Source organism: Phalaenopsis equestris, unplaced genomic scaffold, assembly GCF_001263595.1.
Source record: "Phalaenopsis equestris unplaced genomic scaffold, ASM126359v1 Scaffold000103, whole genome shotgun sequence".
NCBI lineage: Eukaryota > Viridiplantae > Streptophyta > Magnoliopsida > Asparagales > Orchidaceae > Phalaenopsis > Phalaenopsis equestris.
This window is the reverse complement of record NW_018164545.1, coordinates 27977-53181: the sequence shown is the minus strand read 5'-3', so window position 1 is coordinate 53181 and position 25205 is coordinate 27977. Positions and strand designations below refer to the sequence as shown.

General features: G+C 31.3%; 1 protein-coding gene across 1 annotated transcript; it reads right to left on the bottom strand.

The window, feature by feature from the left end:
* Positions 1-22461: 22461 nt before the first annotated feature.
* On the bottom strand, positions 22462-24340 carry LOC110020578 (nitric oxide synthase-interacting protein). Its single transcript, XM_020718722.1, has 2 exons — positions 23963-24340; positions 22462-23268 (listed from the first exon to the last, which is right to left on the bottom strand). The coding sequence occupies exons 1-2, from the start codon at positions 24199-24201 to the stop codon at positions 22590-22592; spliced, it is 918 nt and encodes a 305-aa protein (XP_020574381.1). The 5' UTR covers positions 24202-24340; the 3' UTR covers positions 22462-22589.
* Positions 24341-25205: the final 865 nt, after the last annotated feature.

The window sequence follows — 25205 nt, the reverse complement described above, 5'->3', positions numbered from 1 at the left end:
AATCAGCGTCGCGTCACATAAGTAGAAGAAAGGATTTTTTTTATTTAATAGCCAGAATTTCAAAAATTCATATCTTTTTGTAGAAAAATCGCAAAAATAAAATAAAAAGACCCACTTGCTCAGTAAACAGAGGAGAACAACATAGAAAGGTTTTTATATTTTTTTGATGCATGTATTATTTTTAAATAATTAAATAGTATTTTTCTTATTTGAATTCTACATTTGCCTAGACAATTGACCATGGCATGGGACCATGGGGCTTTTGATGTATCTGTTGTTAGGTATCTCCCTTGATTTTTCCGAGGTAAGGGGAAATCTCTAACTAGAGATATCTAATTTTCAAGTTAATGGCCCTTATTTTGGTATAAAAATTATAAAAATGAAAATACTCATAAAAAAAATGCAAAACATGTTTTAGTAGATTCACTATGGTCAGATGATCCTAGGAAGAAAAAACTTGGTTTAAATCTGAAGGATAGAGGTTTTATTTTGGTTGAGTTATTAAATTTTCATTAAAAATCCCTATTTTTGCATTAGAAATAATTAAAAAATTAAATAAAATTTGAAAAATCACATTTCTCCTCTGATATTCTAAGTAACCCATGAGTGGGGTAACGCAGAATTTTCAAGTCATTTGAGTTTAATTTGATGAATTATGGGTATTAGGGCCCTAGGGACAAAAAGGGAAATTTTGAAATTTAATACTTAATTAATATTTAGGCTTAATCAAAGGGCTAAATGGGCAATAAATAATCCTAATTGATATGTTTTGATGATTGGAATATGAAAGGGATAAATGGTAGTAACCAACCTCACTTTGGTCGTGTAAAGGATAAATTTGTAATTTTCTTAAAATTGATGAAATTTGGAAGAATATTTAAATAAGAAAAAGATATTAAGGCAAGGAGATTGATTTTTGGAAGATCATAACTCACTGATTTTAATCCCCAATTAATGGTTTTTTAGATGGTTTATGATTCATGATAAAGATTAAAGATATAAACATTTAAAACCTTTTTCTAAAATTACAAATCTATCCATTAATTTTTAATGGCTTAATAGTGAACTAGGCTTAATCAAAATTTAATTTAATGAGATTTAGAAAATGGCCTATAACTAATTTAAAATTGTTTAAAAAGCTACAAGCCCATCTTTAAAATTAAAGTGCTAAGTTTCTTAATTAGACCAAATTACCCCTAAGGGCCTTTACCTATATAATTTATAAATAAAATATCAAGTGAAAATTATCCCATCCTTAAGGTTGGTTAGAACATCAGTTCAGAGTTCATTGAGTGTAAGGGTATGATAAGAATGAGTTATTAAGCAACATAATGAATTTGAACAAACTCAGGACTTTTCAAGGGACTGTGAGATGCTTGGAGCATGATCCCTAGACCCTTCTCATACTCTTTTGGATATCTTGAAGTATGATTAAACTCATTATGCCTTGCTTAAGAAATTTATTGCTTAAGAAATCATTTATACATTTAAATGAATAGGACCCATTAAGATATGACATAGGATCTGGTTGATACACCTTAAACTTGTGCTTCCTACTTTTTCTACAAGCATGTTTTAATTCCTGCAAAACTATATATATGTCTTGCAAGTACTGAACTTTCAGGTGGAGGAACGAGAAGACTCAACGGGTACGCTTTTATAGTTTACGGTACCTTCTTTTCCTGCACTTTTTTATTGTACTTTTCCTACTCATGAACTTGCATGTTAAACAACAATGTTACCCTACATATCATAACTAAAACTTGTAGGATAGCCACAGAACTGAAACCAAAACAAAAATTTTAAAAATTAAACAAAATAAAATTTACCGCCATAACATTCAAAATATAGGACAACTCAAAATTTAATCACAAACCTCAAAAAATGACAATTGCAACTAAATTAAAATGTCTCTATCGGATGATCGGGAATCCCACGGAGGAGGTAGCCTACGGTTGCTAACGAGATTTTCCATGGTTTAACTGAAAGTATGGAACTCATTTAGTTGAGTTTAGTAAGTTCATTTGGACTAAGTGAATCCAAAAGAAAATAGTGGTGCCAAAATGAGGGAATCGTAGGATCATAAATGGTGTCGCTCAAATCAACTTTAATATCCCCCATAAAATTCAAATAACCATGACCCTTAGGAACATCATGAACCTTAGGAACATTTGATTTAACATCATGACTTGACGCATTAGAAAAATTAAACCCGTGATAACGAAGAACTTGGAGGTAGCATTGTGGGAAACACGACCATCTTCAACGACAAAACATGTCTACGCCAGCTAAACCATTCCTTAGAATTAAACAACAAATCTATAGGACTTTGTGGTTATTTTCTTATGCGGCATAAATCCTCAATTTATCTTTAGGCCTTTGTATGGTTATGCTATACAATATAAGCCCTAACTCGCCCTAGGATTCCAAAGTTGTCGTTCGTCACGACCTAAATCCTCACATCTTACAAGCTATTTGTGTAATCTTTTTACATGAATGTAAGCCATAATTAATTTACAGGATGAAACATTAAATAATGTCTCGCTAAAATTGAAGTCAAACAGTAGGATATTTTTGGGAAGTCACCGAGGCTCTCCTCATGATTTGTGACAACCCTTAATCTCTCTTCCTTTGGATTCCATAAAATATTTCAAGTTTGAGTCATTCCCCTTTCACACCTCTTTGTCCTTGTCCTTTGAATTCCTTGAAGATAATGTCCCCGGATTTTTACCGAGAGTTTTCTTAGGTGTCTTCTGTTATCTAAGATGTAATTAACTTTATGGACTTGCCCTTATAGGAAGCATTTCTGAACCTAGCTTAAAATAAACCTTATTTAATTTTTTGTATTAAAGAGGGGAACTTGTTGGCTTATAATAAAAATGGTTTCGCAGACTTAACAGATGTCATACAATCTTTACTTTCTTTAATCGAGTCTTACCAGTAAGTAGTGTGTTTATCCTTTGGGATGAATACATTATTTTTGGTATTAGGCTTGTTTATTTAAACTACTAGGGATATGAGATCGGTCTAGTCTTGTATTTTAAAAAATCCAAAATACTATTTTTTCCAAATTATATATTAAATTAAATTAAAATGGGTGTTGGGATATCCATCCTGGCAACCAAAAATTACCCCCAACCACCTTTGTAGTGCCGACAACATTTATGTGTTACTTTTTAATATATATTTACGCTTATTTTTTATGATATTGCTCTTTAATGAAAGGTATTTTTAATATTTTTGGTTGTAGGTACACTAAATGGAGGAAATAGAGCAAATGGAACAAAAATGGAGCAAATTGGAGTTAAATGAAGCAAAAAGGCCATGTTGGGCTAGGTGCCAAAATCTGGTGGCTAGGTGCCAGAGATGGTTATCTAGAAGATTCATTGAATTTGGACAAATTTTGAAGAGGTTCTTGAAGAACTCTTGGGAATTTCGAGAGCTTTATTTAAAGAGACTTCCGGAGATTCAAAGGAGAGACTTTTGGAGGAGGAAAAAGGTAGTATTTTGTAGAGAAGTGGATTCTTCCTAGAGAGGAGAAAGTCTTGGGGGCTTTCTTGATTTGATTCTTCCTAGAGAGGAGAAAGTCTTGGGGGCTTGCTTGATTTAGAGGAGAAGAGGAGAAGTGAGAGATATATTATTCACTATAGATTCTAAGTAATTTTGGATTGGAATTTTAAGGAGTATGAGTGATTCAAAGGAACTTGAAGGATTGTTTGGGAGGAATTTAAGATAAGTTCTCTACTTTGTTTATTTTACATTGTCTTTTCTTGTAAACTTTTATTTTTCTATAAATTCATGTGTTATTGTTTCTTCTCCATGAGATCTGAGTTGTTTCCTTTCTCTTTCTCTCTGCAATGAGGAATAATTATGTGTAGGAATGTAGTTTAGTAGAAGTGTTTTTAAAATTCCATAGATTGTGATGTTTCAAACTTTATGCTTAATTTACTTGTCAATCTGATCAATTGATTTATTAAAATTTATTGGAAAACGTAGTGACCCGAAATGGGCTATGTTCCAACATAGTAAAAATCACATTTAGCCTCATGAATGAGAATGTAGTCCTTGAGGTTAAGTGCAAATAACAAGAGAAATGAGTTTTGATGGGCATAGAATTGGAGATTTTAGGGTGACAGACTAAAATCCTAATTTGGTCCAGATGTTTATAAAATAAAGTGAGATGTTAGCCGTCAGGTGAGGGGAAGTGGGAACTCTAGAGTAAGAGCTAGTATCTTCCAAGCCAAACCACTTGTTTAGGGACCAAACTCTAGATTAACCAATGTTCTCGACGCACTTGACAAAGAGTAAAGAATAGAATTGCTCATATTTGGCATAATAGCTTAATTATATTTAAAATTACTTTTTTCTAAATTAATTATAAACTCATTACAAGGGAAAGGATGTTTTATACAAATTTGAAATTTTCATACATTATTAGTTTAGAGTAGCGGTAACTTTACATTTTAAAACCTTTTAGATTGTCTTGCATTTACATTTTGCATTTGCTTAACATACTTAACATTCATTTAATTCTATAGGATTAAACATAACACAAAAACTTGTGATCATTTCCTTTAAGTTTTCTACAATTAAAAGTAGGTTTTATTAAAGTCAATTTTACAAGGGTTTTGGCTATCTCCGTGGGATTGATACTGGGGTTTTTAAAGAAAATCTTATATTACTTGAAACAATATGTATACTTGCGTAGTAACCCTAGTGTGTAAACCCTTTTTTATCATTTTTATATAATATTTAATTTTGTACACTAGCCAATGATTATAAATCGAGTCAAGCTTTTGGCCATACTTCTGAATTTAAATAATTGTGTAATTGTGGGTTGGGTAAAAACTTCAAATCTTTTTGAACTCCAAATCAAAACTTTTTAAAATTTTAAACTAACCTTCATAGAACATTCAAAATAACCTCAAATTAACATTCAAAGAACATTCATAATAAATTTTAAATAAGCTTCAATCAATAATCAAATAAACTTGAAATAACATTCAGGCAAATAACACTTGAACCAATACATCCAAACCAATAACTTCCACTCGACCTTTAAACTAAACATCAAATATACTCAAATCAATCATTCAACTCAAACCCTTCAACTTAAACCATTCAACTCAATCTAACCTTCAACACCCTTCAAGTCCAATCAAGCTGTTCAAATCAAATCAAATCAACTAAAATAAAGTTATTCAAATTAGAAAAACTCAAGTCAAGCTTTTCAATCCTAATCAATCAAATCCTACATTTCAAATCAAATCCAATCAAATCCTACTAATTAGAAAAACTCAAGTCAAGCTTTTCAATCATTTCAAATCAAATCCTACATTTCAAATCAAATCTCACTATTTTAATAATTTTTTAATTCTAATCCTCAGGGTACACCTTCTTCCCATAGCTGGTTACATTTTCTGAGAATTTTTATGATATATCATCATTGCATTGAAAGTCCCAATCTTTGAATCCGAAGGAAATCTTTTCAAACTTTTAAAAAGCATCATTTAAAAATCTCTTTAATTCTCAAATCTTTTCATTTGAAAACATAAACATTAAAATCTTGCCTGATATAAGTTAACATTTTTATTGAGAGCTCTGTTAGAATTCCACCGCTCTTGTGATATAATTAACTATGATGGTTTGCCTTTGTAGGGATACTAGATCCCAAAAAAACAAAAATCATATCTTACACTCTTAAGGTCAAGAAAATATTTGGGTTAATATAAGGCCATAAATCATAAAGATTTTCTTCATCTGATTGATTAGATTTCTTTTAAAAAATATTTTTATCTCTCATGATAATATATTATTCTTTAAATGATGCATTCAACCACTTATATAGAAATCTTTTAAGATCCGTGGTAAACGTATCAACATCATAAAAAAAATCTTCCACCATCTTATATCCTATAAATGTTAATGCCTAAACGCCTCAAATTGATAAGAAATCATAATAATATAAAACAATGAAAATTTTCTAATTTTCATAAATTAAGAAAAAAAAACCTAATTCAAATCTAATAACTGACTAGAAATTCCCAAAATTACTAGGTATACATTCAATGTTGCATATGTAACATATAGAATCCTTCAATTGATTTTAAAGAATAAATTAAAAATAATCCCTCATTGAGCACGCAATGAGTATTGTGGTAGGACCCTCTTAAAGCATGCCTTAATTTTGTGATGTTTTTCTCAATCATGATATTGCGGATATTGTGATATACTATATTTATTTGATGATTTTTAGTATTATCAAATTTTATGTTCTCTAATTTTCTTTTGTAGATACTTAATGTTTGTACCCAAAGAAACAATTAAAAAGTTAGAGCTTACAGATGCCCTAAAATGTACTAATTATGTACTGTATAGAAAAATCATATACACTAGATTTTTAAACTACGAAGATCATGCCGATCAGGTAAATTTAAAGTAATCCACAGAGGAGAAAGATAAACTTAAACCACAAAATGAATTATATATTATCTTATTATTGAACTCTTGATACATGATTCATGATCATTAAATTATTTTTTTAATGTTGGTCTAGCATTATATATATTTTTTATATTTTTTGTTTTCATTTTAAGCAGATACAATTATAGTCATGGAAATCAAGTGACTATGTGAAATGCTTGTTATTTCTTGTTTAATTTTCAATGCAATTTATAATTTTTTCATTCATTCATTGCAGCGTGATTAGCATAGATTAATTTGTTAGGTCTTGATAAAGTAAATTTTCAATCCCTTAATATCTATGAACTTTAGGGCCTAATTTTCTTTAAAAAGTTACATAAACATCCTTTCTTTATACTTGTTATTTTAAAATAATAAAAACTAACATCGTTTTTATAATAGTGGAAATAAGATAAGTGGCATTCACAAAAGAAGAGATCATTGAGAATATTCCAAGGTTGTTGAATTGATAAGTTTTCATGTAATGACAATGGACGATGTTGAATTTTACCAAAAAGTTAATATGAATGATTATGTGAAACCTCAAGAACAGGAAATTCTGAAAGATGTTAGGGTTAGTTGGGAGAATTGCTCTTTTCCATTTTATAGTGGTTTATGTTGGTTGATCTAGACCTACTAGATTGGAATTATGGAATAAATTGATTGAGCTTAGTTTTATTATTACTGAACTATGGCCTGTTAGATGTGATTTCAATAAGATTACTTCGGCAAGAGAGACGAAAGGGGTCATCCCTCTAATTTAAATTTGGGTGTTGATTTTTCTGGTGCTCTTTTTGATGCTAGTTTTTTTGACTTGAGTTATTTAGGCAATCATTTTACTTGGTCTAGAGGTATTGTCTTTGAAAGGCTTGATAGTTTTTTTCTAATAGCTGGTGGGTGGACTGTTTCCCTGTTATTAAAGACTATCTTTTAACTTGTAATGGTTATGATCATGCTCCCCTTAGCTCTCCTACTTCGTGTTAAGATTATTGAAACTTTTAAATTATGGGATTTTTAAATATTTGGATTTTGCATCCTCTTTTCAAACAATTTGTGATTGATAATTGGAAAGTTGAGGGTGTTGGTAATGCTAGGTACAAACTTTGGATACTAAATAAGAATTTGGCTTCTAATTTGAAAAAGTGGAATTGGGAGGTATTTAGTAACCTTCATGTTGTATTTTACAAAGCTAAAAATAATGTGAGAAAGTTGGAAGTAGATTTTAGTAATGGTGAGGTTGATCTTGGCCTTCTTTTGAATGCTCAGAATGACTGATAATGTTATTATTATGGAGGAATACTTTTTTAGTCAAAAGGTTGTGTGGTATCTTATGATTGATGGTGATCAGATACCTCTTATTTTCGTTCTTTTATTAAAAAAAAAGAAAGATGAGTAATGTGATCAACAAAGTTAAACAAGGGAATGGGAGTGATATCCATAACAATGAGCAAATTGAAGAAGAAGGTACACAATTTGTCTATAATCTTCTTAACAGTGATAATACTGTGTTGGACGTGATTAATGATGTTATCCTTGTGTAAAATCAAAATTATATTAGTAATATTAACTTAGATGCTGTTTCTAATAATGATGAAATTAAAGCTTCTCTTGATGGCATTGCGGTTTTTCAGTTGTTTTCTTTAAAAACTATTGGAATGTGGTGAAAGTCGAGGTTATTGCTGGTATTCAAGAATTCTTTAATGGTATGGATTTATCTTGATATTTGAAATATGCTAATATTATGTTAATCCCTAAAATAAAGGTGTTGTTGGGATTCTTATAGACTTATTAGCTTGAATACAATGGTTTCTCAAAGGATCTCTAAGATAATTGTGAGTAGATTCAACCTCATCTTGATAAGATTATCTATAAGCATCAATCTACTTTTGTTAAAGGTAGATGTATTTCTGATTGCTCAGGAATTGATTCTAGATATTGAGAAGAAAGATAAAGGCAATAATGTGATTTTTAAGATGGATAATAAAAAAAACTTATGATACAATCAAATGGGAGTTTATTATGGATGTGATGAAATCAATTGGTTTCAATATGACCTCATTCAATATTATTAGAAGGAATTTGGAAAATAAATTTTACTCTATCTTGTTAAATGGTAATAGATATGGATTTTTTAAAGCTGCCAGGTGCTTGAAATATGGAGATCCTTACCACCTACACTCTTTATAATTGTTTTAATTATCTCTTAATAAGTTTAAACTTGTTTATTGATAAGTATCCTATTATGAAATTTGATGATAAACTTAATTACATGATTACTCACTGGCTTATGTTGATGATTTGGTGATTTTTACTAATGCTAATAAAAGATCCATTAAATGACTTTCGATAGTTTTTGAGCATTTCTAAGAGACTTCTGGGCTCAATTTCAATGTTGTGAAATGTAATTTTTATTGTGCCACAGTTGTCTTTTCCAATAGGAAGAATTGGACACAGGATTTTTACGAATTGTTCTAAAAGTGAACTTCTTATGACTTATTTAGGTTGTTTAATGTATAAAGGTAAGAAAAGGAAAAAAGAATCATTTGTTTGTGAATCTGATTGATAAGGTCAATAAACGAATTATGTGTTGGGAAAATGATTTTTTTTTTCCTTTGGGAGTAAAATTACTTTATTGAAAAGCATTCTTACTTCTATTTTTCATTATATAATGCAAATTATGAAGGTTCATGTTGGTATTTGAAAAAGGTTGGAAAATATGTTTAATAAATTACATTGGGCTGGTAAGGAGCATAAAATTCATTAAGAAAATGTGGTCTAAAGTCTATAAATTGATTAAGGCTTGTTGTTTGGGTTTTAGAAGTTTTAAATACATTATGAGAATCAATTTTATGAAGCTTTGGGTGTGAATTTGTTCTGGTAATTCTCTTTGGGCTTCTACGATGAAGGCTAAATATTGTGCTAATATTCATTCTCTTGTTATTACTTTTAATTTAAATGATTCAATTGTTTGTAAAGAAATGCTTAAAGTTTCTAGAGATACTGAGGATTTGTTATGTTTGGTATTGGTGAGGAGAAGTGTAGCATTTGGTATGATGACTGGATGTGGAATGGTGCCCTTGCTAATTCTTATGGTGGCCTTTTTTATATTAATTTTGTTGTTGTTGGTTGTTGGAGCGATTTCTATTAGGATGTTGGGATGTTGGAGAATATGATAAGTCATGATGATGCTTATTCTATTTCCAATATTCCCATTCAAATTGGGTCGCTTGATAAAGTAAAGATTAAAGGTTTGGTGGGTGATTCCATCTCTAAAACTTCTTCTAATTCTTTTATTATTGTTCAAGGACAAGATCTTAGCTGGGTTTGTAATTCTTGGATCAAACCATCTCAATCTTTTTTTAGTTGGAGATTGTTGCATAATATCATTCCAACTGATGATATTCTAAAGCTCAAAGGGCTGAAGATTCCTTCTTGTTGTTTGCTTTGCAAGGAAGATGATGAAACTATAGATCATATTTTTATCAATTGCAATTATTCTAAAGTTGTTTGGAATCTTTTTTATAACTTCTTTGAGAAGAACACTGGTGGAAGATCCTTCAATTCAACTATGGGTAGTATCCATGATTGGAACAAATTGGGTGATACAATTTTTGAAGCTATTCCTTTGATTGTGTTCTGGTTTCTTTGGATGACTAGAAATGAGGTGAAGCATAAAGAGACTATGATTGAGAGTACTTTAACTTTTAAAAGGATTATCAATTTCATTGCTAAAAATTTTAAATATGCAAAGTTTAAAAAGTCAATTAGTTGTAATTTGATGATGAAGTACAGGAAGTTAAATCTACCTGTGCCTTCAAATTTAAGATCGAAGGTTAATTTGGTGAAATGGAGTAAGCCGATGAAAGGTGTTATCGAAATAAATGTGGATGTTAGTTGTAATAATAATAATGTTGGTATTTATGAAATTTGTAGAAAAAATCATGGCATTTGTCTGGCTTGGTTTGCGGCACCTTCCTTGTTTATGATTTTGTTGCTAAAGCCGATGCTATTTTGAAAGCTTTAATTGTGGCTAAAAGATGTAGTTCGAATCATATACAATTTGAGATGGTTTCTCTGTTACTTTGGAAATGTTGTTCCTTGAAAATGGATATCCATTAACTATAATGTTACATATGAAAAAGATTTTTTCTTTTAGTATTGTTTTGTAAGTTACTTGTTCCTATATTCAAACAGAAGGCAAGCAATCTACGGATTGGGCAGCTAAGTTGAGTCGTTCTTCTCAATGTATTTGTATTTCTAAGGATTTACTTGTTAAACTCTCTATTCTTCTACATGGTGATTTGTTGGATGCTCCTTTTATTAGAGGAGTTCCTGGAGTTTTGTGATGTCGTGCGAGTAGTATAATGCAGTTGAGGGTCTATAGGTTTTACTTTTGTGTGATTTGTATATTGGTGTAGTTAGAACCCGTTCTTTTTTGTAATATTTTGTTGTTTTTAATAAACTTCCCTTTGGGGTTGTATAAAAATGTAACATGTGAAAGTTAAGAATATTTAAATGAGATTTACAAATTAAATTCACAAAAAGAGTATGAGTGAATGAACAAAAAAATAAATAAAGTATATTAACCTACTGAAAATGTGGTCTTATGCAATCCTAAAGCCTAGATCATATAAAATAACAAGTGTAGAAAATGATTAAACTGAATAATAATTTAGTTATGAATTTTTTTACCTATCCTGAAAAGTGAATAGATTTTTTTTAATAACATTTCGCCTTTTATATGTACTATTTTCTAATCTACTAATACATTTGCAAAAAGTTGCAATCATTTAAGCCTCCTCCTGAAATGATATATCTCTTGCAAGCCTCCTGCTGAAATAATGAGATTTAGAAATTATTTTTACTTTTCATTTATGTTTATTACTTAATTTTCAATTTGTCATTAGACATGGCTAAATAGAATATAAATTATAAGAAAATTTACTTACTAACACTCAATTGCACCATTCGCTCCAAATTTGTTTTCGTCATCTGACCATTGATTAGAGACTGGCATGTCGTCTTCTGCTTCAAATAATTTTTTCATCTGTTTCTGATAAAGTTCTTGCATTCTTTGTTTGATTTGATCCGGAGATTCTCGAGGATATTTCCTTTTAATTTGATCATGAATTTTCTTAAGTAAAAATTCTTGAGATCTCTGTTCTCAATTATTTCCGACATTAGAATTAATGACTTTATTAATTTGAATTACTTTATCACCAACAACGATTTGTGACCACCATTTGATGAAGAATGTCCACCATAATCCTTTGACATTGACTCTATCTTGTTGATGACATAGATTCCAAGCAAAGATCCATGAAATTTGTGCTTGGCAATATTTCTCACATTCCATCGGCTAGAATTTCTTTTTTTTATTTTGTCGAGCTGTGGAGAAGAGTTAACCCACATTGGATAGAGATCATTGATGGGTTCTGGAAGAATTTCATTGGTGGCTCTGAATTTTTTCCACCATTCTAAAAACTAATTTAGTATTTCTTTATTCAAAATTTTAGGCATTAACACAAAAATTCAAGAGTGTTTATGCTTTGGATTAATAAGCAAGAAAACTCGATTCATAACTTGGACATAGGTCCAGTAATTAAAAAGAAATGATTTTTTCTGATTACTTACATGATGAATAAATTCAACCTGTTTAGTCTGGAAAGGAGTTAAACCCCAATCTCGCTGATGCAAGATGTGATTTATTGTCGCATTGCTATATGCAATAAATTTATTTGGTCAATTATAATTATGTTAAATTTCAACACATTGTAATGAAATGAGGATTGCCTCATACGATTTTTGATCAAGACTATCTTGAGCATAGGCAATTGTGCCTAAATATCTTTCTTGGATTTTCCAAGGATCATTAATTTCATAATCCTCTAAATTGATTTTGAGGATATTTTCTTTCGTTATTTTTTGCACAAATTCTGTGACTTCTTGGATTTGTAAATTCTGAGATCAAGGAGATTTAGTTCCTGATGTGGTAGTCATTGGGCTACCATATAGATATTGTTGTAAATCAACAAATTTTCTTGGAGCCACATTAGGTTGGCCCCTATCTCTCCCCTATCTAAAGGTGAAAGCACCCCGTTGGGGTGTCATTCTAACCCTTTGATGAGGGGTGATCCACCCCTCCTTGTCTTTCTCCCTGTAAAAATTCACGAGTGAGAAAGTCAGGTAAGGAATTAGTATTACCTGCAATATATTCTATATCAAATTCAAAACAAGATAATTGAGCTTGCCAATTGGCAAAAATTTGTTTAGAAAAGATTTTTTACGTTTCTTTGCATAGTTTCTATAATTGTAGATCTATCTGTTGACTTCATATTATTTTTAATATTTGGACATAAAATATTCATAACTTTGAAATAAATTCGATAGATTATTGCGATTGTTTCAGATCCAGGTAAAAATTCATACCCGTGTAATTTTATTTGTATTTTAGCTGCTTCAAAGAGATTTATGTCTGTCAGTGCAGACTTGGATTTGGAAAAGTGTTAAAGAAAACTGGCCCATGACATAGCCTAGTTTCCATGACACCCATCAATGATTGTGCCCAATTTAGGCATCTTGCATCTTTTAAACAGGCTAAAATTGAAGCGTTTAATCCTCCAAGCGTAAGAGGTTTAAATGTTACTTGTATTAAGCCTATGTGAATATATTTATAATTTTCTAAGTAACTACTTAGATCTTCTTTATTTAGAAGAGATTGTTTTCTCTTGTTCATCTATTGTTAATGATTGTTCAACAATTTTCATTGATGATTTTCCTTTAAAATCAAAAGTTCCAATTTTGTATATTAGTGTTTTTTCTACTTTAGGAATAGTCCATTTTTTTAAATCTTCTTCATTTACAGGATATTCCTGTAATTCTGCATTTTTGATATTATTATTTCTTGATTGAGTTCTTTGTAGATTTTTAGATATTGTAGTACTGTTGTACCTAGAAGAAGTGCTCATGAAAAACAATTAGAAAAATATCTGGAATTCTTTTTCCTTAAATAAGTTTAATAGAGTAATTAAATAAGTTTAAAATATCTGGAATTCTTTTTCCTTAAATAAGTTTAATAGAGTAATCTAACATCAGCTAGATAATAGTATTATTATTCCACTAAGGTTTTAATCCAAACGGCAACAGTCAACAAGAACCAGACAACAAAGCGTCCATCCCGGACATAAAAACGCCCACATGCGACGATGGCCACTGGATTAAGCTTTACCTTAGAACAATAATATTATCAGACCACAAGGTCGAACTCTGTATATTTTGTATGTCAGTCAAGGATATTACGTTGCAAAGCAAAACCCGGCTTTACAAATACAGGATACACCTATCCTGACAACGTTAGGTTACCATATTAAAATTATTTATAGAAAAGAATTCTAGAAAGAATTTAGCCGCTCATGGCTCTGATACTATAAACAGTTATGAAATTCTATCAGTTGGTCGAACATTTGCTTGTCAGTTGTAAGTCCCCTCAGGTCTGAGGAGCAATTCCTCCGGAGTGTAGGGTGTAGTACTCACATTCTTAGGCGCATGAGGGATGACTGGGGTTCGCATAATAAACATTCAAGCTTTTAGGTTAACATGGTTCATATTTTTTTTTAATCCAGAACACAATTCCTATGAACTTACATCTATAAGACTTAATCATTAATCATTTACATCATTATTTTACATACAATAAAGGTTCTAGCACAAAGCTAACTAAGTTGAGAATTATTCATTTTATAGTATTAATTTATTTAAATTCAACTTTGATAAAGCATGAATTCATATGTGCACAAATTCTAAAATAACTATATAAGCAAGCCCCAGATCAGCAGTGAGTGAGTCATAAAACCTTCAGGAAAAACTCTTCACATTTAGAATTTCATTTAATTGTTAACAATCTATATCAATTTTGTTTACAAATTTAGTGCATGTTTTGTGACACAGGATGAGTACTTCATATCTGAACGTCTTTCACATAGCTAATATCAAATAAGAAAACGGAATAAAGAGAGCATCAATGGCCGATCTCTAAATATATTTTGCATTTGTTATTGTAATTATTTATTTTCATTTTTTTTCTACATAAGTTTTGTAGGGACAATTACATACATAGCACCCAAAACATTGCTATTTACAAATCTAGCAACCTCTTTCATCCATTTCTCAAATTCTCACTCGAATATTTTTCATCTTTATCAAATTCTTAATGGTTTGATTATGACACATGTAAATATATCAGTTCGATAGTTCAAAAATATCACATGGGTGCTGGATTTTATAAATAGCAATGTTTTGGATGCGAATGAATGAGCAATTCAAAGCTTTCCAAGCTAGTTCTCCATTTCTATATGGTCTTATAGCGAGAATATGATTCTTGTCTAACTTCTATTCTCATCTTCTTTTCTTCTCTTTACAACATCCATTTTTTTTTATTCCACCTCCAAAGAGTTAAGTAACATGAATGATGGAAATCATGCTAAAGAAATTCTCTAGGGGCCACATGCCACATATCGATTGAATGAAAGAAAACTCATAAAGTGATCTAAACTTGTAAAAAGCTACCTAAAAGGAAAAGACAAAATCAATCATCCTACATGTTTTAAATTAAAACCGAAAGACCCAAAGTTTACACTGTGGAATGAAACAAATTTCATGCTCACGATATAATCATAGAACATCCATGTGATACGATCTGATCTAAAAATCGGCACGCTATTCCATAGGAATTAGGATAAATACAAATCTTATTTCCCAAATACCAAAACAATACAATACTAATAACTCACAAAAATATAAAAGATAAGTACCTACAATTCAAAAGATGAGCGATCTCTCCCAATTCCTATAATTTTGGATAGGAAATCTCTCTCAAACCCTAAACCTAAGACTCACAACAAGAATCTCATGCATAAACCTAATCCTAAATATAATAAGCCTATTATACCCAACAAAAATAAATATAATAATAATAGGCTAAATTGTTTTTAGGCATATAAAAGATAAAATTGCCCTTAGGTTAGGCATCGACGTAATGATACTCCACCCTCAAAACACACCTTGTCTTCAAGGTGGGAAAAAGTGAGTGATCGTCCACGTAATGATACTCCACCCTCAAAACACACCTTGTCCTCAAGGTGGGAAAAAGTGAGTGATCGTCCTCCTCCATCACAACTGTCTCTATTTCTTCAACCTCAACCTCCTCGTTATGCACTATGAGAACTTGTAATTTTCGATACTTACAATAGAATAAATTTCTCATCACACCGAAAACAAAACATTTGGACTCGTTTCTTCCGAATCTCTATTTCTAAAAGGCACTTGAGTGTCACTCTCAATTGTGACTTATAATTCTTGTCTCGTGCAGCCTCCCTATGGACTTCCACTATTAGAGCTTTAGGTATCATCATGGTTGTAACAGTTGGGTTTCTCCATCTGGTTCTCTCCATTTGGTTGTAGTAGTTCTTGTCTCTTGCTGGCTTTCTCCATCTAGTTCTTGTCCTCCACCATCTGGGCTAGCTTCATCATCTCCCTCAATCCTCGTGGCCTTAATAATCCACCATCATGAAATTCGCCTCCAATCCTGCTTCAAAAATCCCTTTTAGCCATCCCGATAATAGCTCAAATCTCTCCTTATATTTCATGGCAGTTCCCTCCTGATTCAAGATATAAAATTGCTTGAATAGAAATCCTTCCTAAGTTGCTAAGTTGCTCGGAAATATTCCAACAAACAAATCTTAAATTCTTTCTACGAACGGATCAGGTATCTAGTCTGCCTCCACTGAAACCATGCTAGGTGTTTTCCCACCAAACATAATCCTGATATCCTGAGCTTCTCCTTTCTAATCAACCCATTTACCACAAAATATCACTTTAACCGATATACACACCCACGTGTCTTCTCCCTCGAAGAGCTGCAGCTTCAACTTTCTAACCCTAGCATCACCAACCCAACTTCCTTTTCCTTGGTGTTTCCGCCCTGTATCTAAAGTGAAACTCCCTCCTCGATCATAACCATAACTTATTTTGATTTCTCTCATTCCTTTTTCATGCTCCTCCCAACCCCTTGTATAACCCCTCCATGTCTCTGCTCAACCCTCTCCATCAAAAATCTCTAATCCACCCCCATCAGAATCCTAAGGGGATGTTTGTGATGGTAGATGTTTTCCTCATGTTCCTCACATTCGATCTCTTTTCCCTTTCGATCTGGCATCAAATTCTCCAATCAACCTTTGATTAGGTTATGTAAATTGAGTCGGATGAGCCTCGTTATTATCTCCTTAAGGCTCTCAAATCGGTCCTCCATTCGATTTTCTATGAAAAAAAACCTCTCAAGATGACCCTCCATTTGGTTTTCTATAGAAGAAAACTTATCCTCTATGATTGCGAACCTTTCTTCCATCCTGGATTTAAGTTGACTCATCTCTTCCTCTAATTTCTTCTCTAAATTATCTACTTTCTTGGTTATCATTACTCCTAAGTAAATTTTTTATCATAAAAGGCAGAAGCACCTGTATGCTGAACTATCATCGATGATTTCCCAAATAGTCTGAATCATGTTTGTACCATGAGATTCGGTTCCATTTGATTCGTCAAATGAAAATTGTTAGCCCTCTGATTGTTTGAACCGTGTCTATAGTAGCTAAAAATTTAGAATTACGATTTTCTACAGTGCCAACTCTGAAATTCCAGTCGTTTGCTTTGTCTGACACGTGGCTATATCGTGTAACACAAGTTCTTCAGATTTCTTTGCTAGATTGCAATTTTATAGTACTCTACGTAACGATTTAAGCTTGGCCTTCCTCTGCTAGCTCTAATTGTCATTGTGTTGCGAAGACGGAGACGGGAGTTAAGGATCTTTGTATGTCGCGATTAAGTTGATCCCGTTGGTCTTCACAGGAGATGGACGTCCTGATCTCGTCTTCATCTTACCGACAAGCTAAACTTGCGACTCTATTTCAGGACGAAGCGGGAATAGGAGAAAAATGGGAGCTATGAAGCCTTTGTAGGATGAAATCCTGTCGGAGCCTTCACAGCTAGCTCTGATCGTGATTGTATACAAAAAAAAAAAAAAATAGAGGAGGCGAAAGATGGAGTTTCGGGTCTCAGTAAGCAGCGATATTTCGTCGCTAGCGAGCTTAACTCGTGATTGTCGCAGCCTGGACATCGTGATGTCATCATCACCATGGTCTCAACATTGCTTTCTCAGCTAGCTCTTACTGCAATTTTCTCGAGGTACGTCACAATCTTTTTCTTCCAAGCATAAGAGCTGTGATCCAGTACAAGGTTTCTTAGATTGTCGAGTTGCAAAGGAGACCCCCATAGATCTATTATTCTAATAACAATTTGATACGGTCCGAACGCTTTTTCACAAAAATTAGAGCAAACATAAATTTTAGTTCCTGAACACCAAATCATAGCAATACAACGCTAATAACTCGGATGAATTTAAAAGATAAGCACCTAAAATTTGAGAGGTAGGCAATCTCTCCCTATTCATACAATTCGAGAGGAAGGCCTAAGACTCGCAACAATAATCTCATGCATAAATATAACCCTAAAAATATTAAGCTCATTTATACTAAACAAATAATAATAAAAGACTAAATTACCCTTAGGCATACAAAAGACCAAATTGCCCTTAGGCTAGGCACCAGTATAACACATTGCCCTTAGGCTAGGCACCAGTATAACACCATAATCATAATATGATTATGGAACACCATGATGTATGAAATTAGAGGGATATATATTCCTTACATCCACAAAAGAATTTTAAATGCTATCAAACAAACTTACTCAAAAGTAAAAAATGTTACTATATCTGTAAAATAAAAAACAATCATTAAATATTTTAGTATAATGTAGAATTATTGTCATGAATTAGATCATAATCAAGATCTTAACATATGATTCTTAAATGATTAGAAGACAAAAAAATGCCTAGTTTCTTGCAAGACTGGATATGACTTTGAAAAGGTCATTCTTAGATTTCAAGTAAGAGAGCGTACCATCTCCAAATAAGGTATTTTCGCTCAAATGTACTAGAGAAGATAAAATGATAATAATGTTAGATAACATTATCTTTAAAATACTAGCAATGATAACTGCCACATCTCAAAAAAAAGAAAAAAAAAAGATAATAATGTTAGATAACATTATCTTTAAAATACTAGCAATGATAACTGCCACATCTCAAAAAAAAGAAAAAAAAAAGGTTAGCAATCACTATTTATTCCACAAAAGAAGACAAAATTTCTCCTAATAGCAATCTATAAGGTAATTACTGAAAAAAAAAAAAAAAAAAAGGGTTAGCAATCACTATTTATTCCACAAAAGAAGACAGAATTTCTCCTAATAGCAATCTATAATGCAATTACTGTAACCAATCTTTCTCAATTCTACAAATCAAGTACCAATAATAGAAAAGATAAAGTAACTCATGGTCTCTAATAACAAGATAATTCAAAGGATATTCATATTTCTCCTATATTTACCCATAAAAATATTCTAGACGTCCATCTCCTTGCAACAAATCTTCCCAAAATCCATCAAATCACTACGCAATATAACTGCAAGATATTTTCAAGACCACACTATGAGGAAGGCGATTAGACAAGCTAGTTAAAAGGATGGGCTATATCTTCTTGAAGGTAAACGCACTTCTCATGTTCCTTCATTTCCACTATCAATACATAAATTATTTGGGAACACCATTATAGGCTAGGATATCTCGCTTTGAAAATCCTACAATGTATGTTGTCTTCTCTTTATTTATTAACATTGAAAAATTTTATTATGAGAATTGTGAAATTATAAAACATCATCTTATTTTTTCCTAAAAGTAATTCTAGGTCCTCTATTCCTTTTATGTTAATTAACTCCAATATTTAGGGAATTTTAAAAATCTCTAAAATTTTTAGAGCAACAGAATTTGTCACATTCATTCTTGATTGCACTAAAATTACATGTGTATATCCTCTCAAATTAAAATCTGATGCTCATTATTAATTTAATCAATTTTTTTTTTTTTTTTTACAATAAAAGATGCAACATTCATTAATCTTCTTGTCCGAACACCCTTCAACAACATGGGTGAAAAAAGATTTATAGCATTTAAAATTCACTTCCAAAAAGATGTTGAGAAGAAGCAACTCTAACTACCATATACCCAATCAACAGAATACCCTTCAAGATCATCCATATTAAAAATCTCCCAAACTACGAGATAAAAACATTTTTCCTACAAGCAATTTCTTTTCAAAATCCCCTTAGAAACATTTGGATCATTGCTGATATCCATATCCTCAAATGTCTGTTTGTAGAATATTCTTCCAATAAAATTAGATACAAGTGTTATCATTTAACTACACAAATTCTTTTCACTTTAGAAGATGCACCTTTGATGAAAAGCAAAATTTTTACAGAGAAATTAATCTTCAAGTGAATAACTAAGTAGAAAATACGTTTAATGAAACCGCCTACTTCCATCTTGACATCTCAAGATAATAATGATTAACCAATGAACACACATTCACCATTGTATCGCATTTTTCCAGTACATGTTTTTTCAAAAAAAGTTTATACATAAACCCTTCCTTATAAACATCAGCTTCAACCCCATTAAAATATTTTTAACTCCATTCAAGGCACTTCAAAATAAGAATATGAAGGAATCCATTAGTAGAGATAAATGCTTTGAAAAAAAAATCCATACGTTAGACAACATGAAGCCAAAAAAAGAGGAAAAAACGTTTGATGCAAAGCAATTTTTTTCATTAAAATATACGTAGAGATAAATGCTTTGAAAAAAAAATCCATACGTGAGACAACATGAAGCTAAAAAAAGAGGAAAAAACGTTCGATGCAAAGCAATTTTTTTCATTAAAATATACAGCAGTTAGAAGCCGAGAAGTGGTATAAAGTACAATTTTCAAAAGATACACTCAATCATACGATTTGACTACCAAGAAATGTTTTCTCCTAATGCAAAAATAAATATAATTTGTATCTTATTTTTTGCTGCTAATTTTGGATGGCATATGCAATAGTATGATATGAAAAATGATTTTTATATGGGAATGTTGAAAAAGAAATTTATATGAATCCTCAACTAGGATTTGATAGCTCTTCATAAAAATAATAAGATGTGCATGTTAACAAAAGACATTTTATGGTTTAGAAAATTCATCAAGAATAAAATTTGACATATTTACGAAATTCATGTATGTAAATGGGTTGCAATAAAATTAAGACGACCACACCCTCTTCACAAAACACTCCATTGATGAAAAAATTGTAATTAACATTGTAAATGTTGATTATATAATTATTACAAGAGATTAAATTGAAGAAAATAAATCACTCGGAAAAAACTAGTTGAAGGCTGGGCAAACACATATTTTTAGGCATAGATGTTCAATTAAAATAAAGATCTTTATCCCTCAACAAAAATCTAGTATGAATCTTTTGAGAGTACACGTTGTAATTGATGGGCATATAGCTTTATATTCAACACCTAAAGAAAACAAATGAAGAAACAAGTTTCATTGTAGTTGTATTTGTTTTTTTGCCATTAGAAATACATAAACATTGCTTTTATTTGTTTTTTTGCCATTAGAAATACATAAACATTGTTTTCTTTTTCTTTTTTTTTGATAAATTACTGTCTTTAAAGTTTTTTTTTGATAAATTACTGTCTTTAAAGACTTATTTTGGGTGGCTGCAACTTTTAAAAATGTGGTTGTAAAGCTGTGGTGGAGAAAACCTTTCCGAAAGCTTCAGTGGAACTTATAAATATTATTTTTTTTCCCAAAAAACTCAAACAACAGTTTTCTTATAGCTACCGTACTTTAACAGATCGTTTAAAAAAAGCAGTTTCCCAACACAAAATTTTCTAGAAAGTAACACAGTTTTCTTATAGCTACCGTACTTTAACAGATCGGCTAAAAAAAGCAGTTTCCCAACAAAAATTTTCTAGAAAGTAACAAGTAAGCAATGGCGGCCTGACAAATAAAATAGGCAAAAATTTCTCCCAAACTGACCCTAAGCCCATTAAAATAATTCAATACTAGAAAATTACTTACTAGCTCATCTCTTTTCAATTGAGTCTCGAAAGTCCATATAGTTGCGAACATTGAAATCTACTAGAAATTTTGCAATTAAAAATGAAATTTTGAAAATTTACCCCCATTTTTCGTATTTATCTGTTCACCAAGAAGAGTTACTAGTGCTACTAAAGAGGACAATATACCCCATTATCTATCTTTATTTTCTCATTAATGCATTATAGATTAATACTACCTGGTTCTTTATTGTTTGAATCATTAATCAATGTGAGTTTGATCAGATCTTTATTATTTTTTTCTTATTAATTGATCTCAAAATTTAATATCACATAGAAACTTCTTGTTTATTATAATAAAGAGAATGGGAACTTTCAAATCTATTTTCTTATGTTTGAATTATAATTGCAAAATTTTATTTAAGTGATAAAGATGGATATGAATGTAAGTTCCATCAAACTTTTGGTTGTTTATGAATTTATTTATTTGCATTTGAATTATCAAACGCAGTAAAATATATACTTTATTTTATTAAAATTTTAATATTTACAAATGAAATAAGTAAATTTGTGTACCATGATTTGTGGGTTTCTTAAAATGATTGATTGACTTTAACAATATATGAGATGAGTTAGAAATTAAAAATAAATTATGATGCTGCTGAATTCTATGATTTTATAATCAAAGCAATATTTCGTTTAATTATATCAATAAGTTTGGCATCCAACTTACGGTATAAAATTCATGTCTGAACTTTTTCCTGATAATCATTATTATCAAATAGTAAAATATCTACCATATTTTTTAAGAGAAAAATTATAACCATAATAAGTTTGCTCTCTGTTGAGATTTAAATATTTTTTATAAAAGTTATTAGCCATTCCAAAATTGAACACATATAAAGTTAAATTCAAATAAATTTCACACCAGCCCATAAAAGTTGTCGTTTAATTTTAAAGTTGAGAACATTCAAAAAACATCCAACATATCAACCAAAAACAAAAACTGAGTAGGTATAGAACTCTGAAACCTTGTGTCCTGAGGGAGGGAGCCAGAGTGAGATCATGTCTTCATTGCCGGTCTCACAAGACCCAAGCCTGAACCACTTCCCAAATGCTTGAAATCAGTGGCCTCCAAATGATCCCCATGTGCTGAAAAACCAGTTCCACCTTTCTCCAACAACACCAAGTTCTTCTCCCTGTATTCCTTGTCGCACACAAGGCAAAACTTATTCTTGGAGATGAACCTATCAGCACACTTCTTGCAGAATACATGACCACAAGTGTTAATAGCCACAAGAGAGAGTGCATTTGTAAGTGTAACCTTGCAACTGGGGCAGATGTAACTGCTATCCACAGACTTAGACTTCTTATTCTCACTGTTATTGTCTTCAGTGAAGCAGATGGAGAAAAGAGTTTTCAACTTGAGTTTCTCTTTGCCCTCTGGGCATATTGTGTCAGCAGATGGAGCATCGACTTTGACCGGAGCTCCAGGAGTTGCAGAAGGCAGCCAGAAGGCCTTCATCGTGCGAAGAGCTTCTTCTTCGTAGGATGTTACCTTCACGCTGTTGGCACCATGGAAGCAGTTCTTATCATGGGAGTGGCTCTTGTCATTGTATTGGGGAACGGCTCCATGATTTTGCTGATCAAATGCATCAATTTCACGAGCCTTCTGTAATGACAACCTTTCCAATTCCTCATCTTTTTCTTGCTTCTGCTGAGCAGCATGGGCAGCTAGTTTTCTATATGCAACAAAATCCAATAAAACATCTTCTAAGCAAAAGAGGGAGCTTAAATTTTGAACAGTAAAAGTTAACATTAAGGAGGTGCACGCAAAAGCAAAAGCAAAAGAAAAGAAAAATTCGATAATAAAATCTTATTTGGCAGATACAATTAACCTATGTAAGCAGTTGTACAATATGGGTGTTAACTTCAACTAAATTGGCATTAAAATGCTTAGGCTACAATCATTGTGATTATAAAATCATAACGCTACTAACCATAAAAAACACTACAATAGAGGGATGTAGTGCCATTAAATCATAATATACGCCCTACATTTGAGCATTGGATCTTCTATTTTAGTGAAATAAGGAAAAAAGTTCAATGTGTTCTACTTCAAGAATAAATCAGGTAATGTACAGCTCAAGTTTCTTTTTCTCTTGAAATTTTCTATAAGAAAATTGAAATATGTATCGTTTCTTTTCCATCATATCCAGTTCCCAACTGACTTTCCTCAGTTCCCGATCAATTTTTGAACATATGCATAATAACCATAAATACCTCACAAGACCTGCAATTTACAGCAGATCGCCCAAGAACCGAAAATCGAAATTGATAATTTCAGCCAGTTTCATCACCAACTAACGAAAAATTTCAATAATTAACGATCGGACAAAATCGGGTTCAACAAATTGAAGAACGAGAGGAAGGTACCTCTTGATGTCTTTCTTTTGGGCAAGGAGATACTCGAGGATGCACTCTTTGCAGAAAACGTGGCCTTTGTGGCAACATAGCGGGTCGATGAAGGGCTTCAGGCAGAGACAGCAGGCGTCGAAGGGCTTGATGGAGTCCTTCCCCAATCGCTCCTTCTGCGTTCCGTAACCTAGTTTCCGTTTCTCGTCGTATGTGAAGAAGGCGAGATCATTGTTGTTCTTCGAGTGGCGCTGCGGCATCGTCGAGTTCTCGCCGTCAAATTCCCAACCCTACTCCGACCTACCGGAAAGCAAAATTAGAGGTCTTATCTATCTTCGAAGTCCGGCGGAGTTGCAGAGCTAATCTGATGAAAACCGGAATTTCGGCTGTTGACTTACTATTTGCATTGTAATTTAATTTTGTGATGTTAAAAAAGACTATTTTTTTATAGCTTGTTTGTGATTAGTTTTTTTAAAAAAAAAAAAGATATTTATTTAGCATGTTTTTTTTGAAATTTTTTTATTTCTTAAATCAAACTAATATATTTTTTAAAACACTTAAAATAATATTTAGATATTTTTAGTATTTTAAAAAATATTCATATCTTAATCAAACATATCAAATATATTTTGTTTCAAATAAAAATATAAATAAAACAAAAGAAAAAAAAAAGTGAATCCATTTAGCCTCTTAGTGTTTGCTTAAGTGGAAGGTGTATTTATGAGTTGATGGATAAGATTAATATTTTAAAAGTTGCTAGTATTATATTTTTTTAAGATAATGAATGACTATCATGTTATAGTAAACTTAGCTATAAATATTATTTTTATCCTATTATTTAAAAAATAATAAAAATTGTAGACCAAAAATACACCTTGGTAAGAAAAAAATTAACTAAGTTTACAACCTTTTGGCTCAAAATTTATTTCAAAATTTTTTTGATTCATTAACTCAAATTTGTCATATATTATATCATTTAATATGATATTATTGAAAAGTAATTATTTGATCATTTGATTGGAATTTTGTACCTTAGATTTAATCACTCACTTTAATTTTATATATTTTTTTTTTGATTCAACTTGAACTCAATTTTGAAACTTGAACTCAATTTTGAGATGGCTTGAAATTAAGTCATTTTATGTTGAGTTTGTTCAACTTTAATGAAATTGACCTTGAGTCTAATTTAACTTGATGTTTCAAACATAGGATGAGCAAAATTCAATCAAATTCAACTCTTGTCAACCTTAATTCTAGTTCAATT

Excerpts from the sequence above, each read along its gene's own strand:
- LOC110020578 (XM_020718722.1), bottom strand. The coding sequence starts at position 24,201 with ATGCCGCAGCGCCACTCGAAGAACAACAATGATCTCGCCTTCTTCACA. Across the intron at positions 23,269-23,962 it reads CAAAAGAAAGACATCAAGAG|AAAACTAGCTGCCCATGCTG; the intron begins GTACCTTCCTCT and ends TGTTGCATATAG.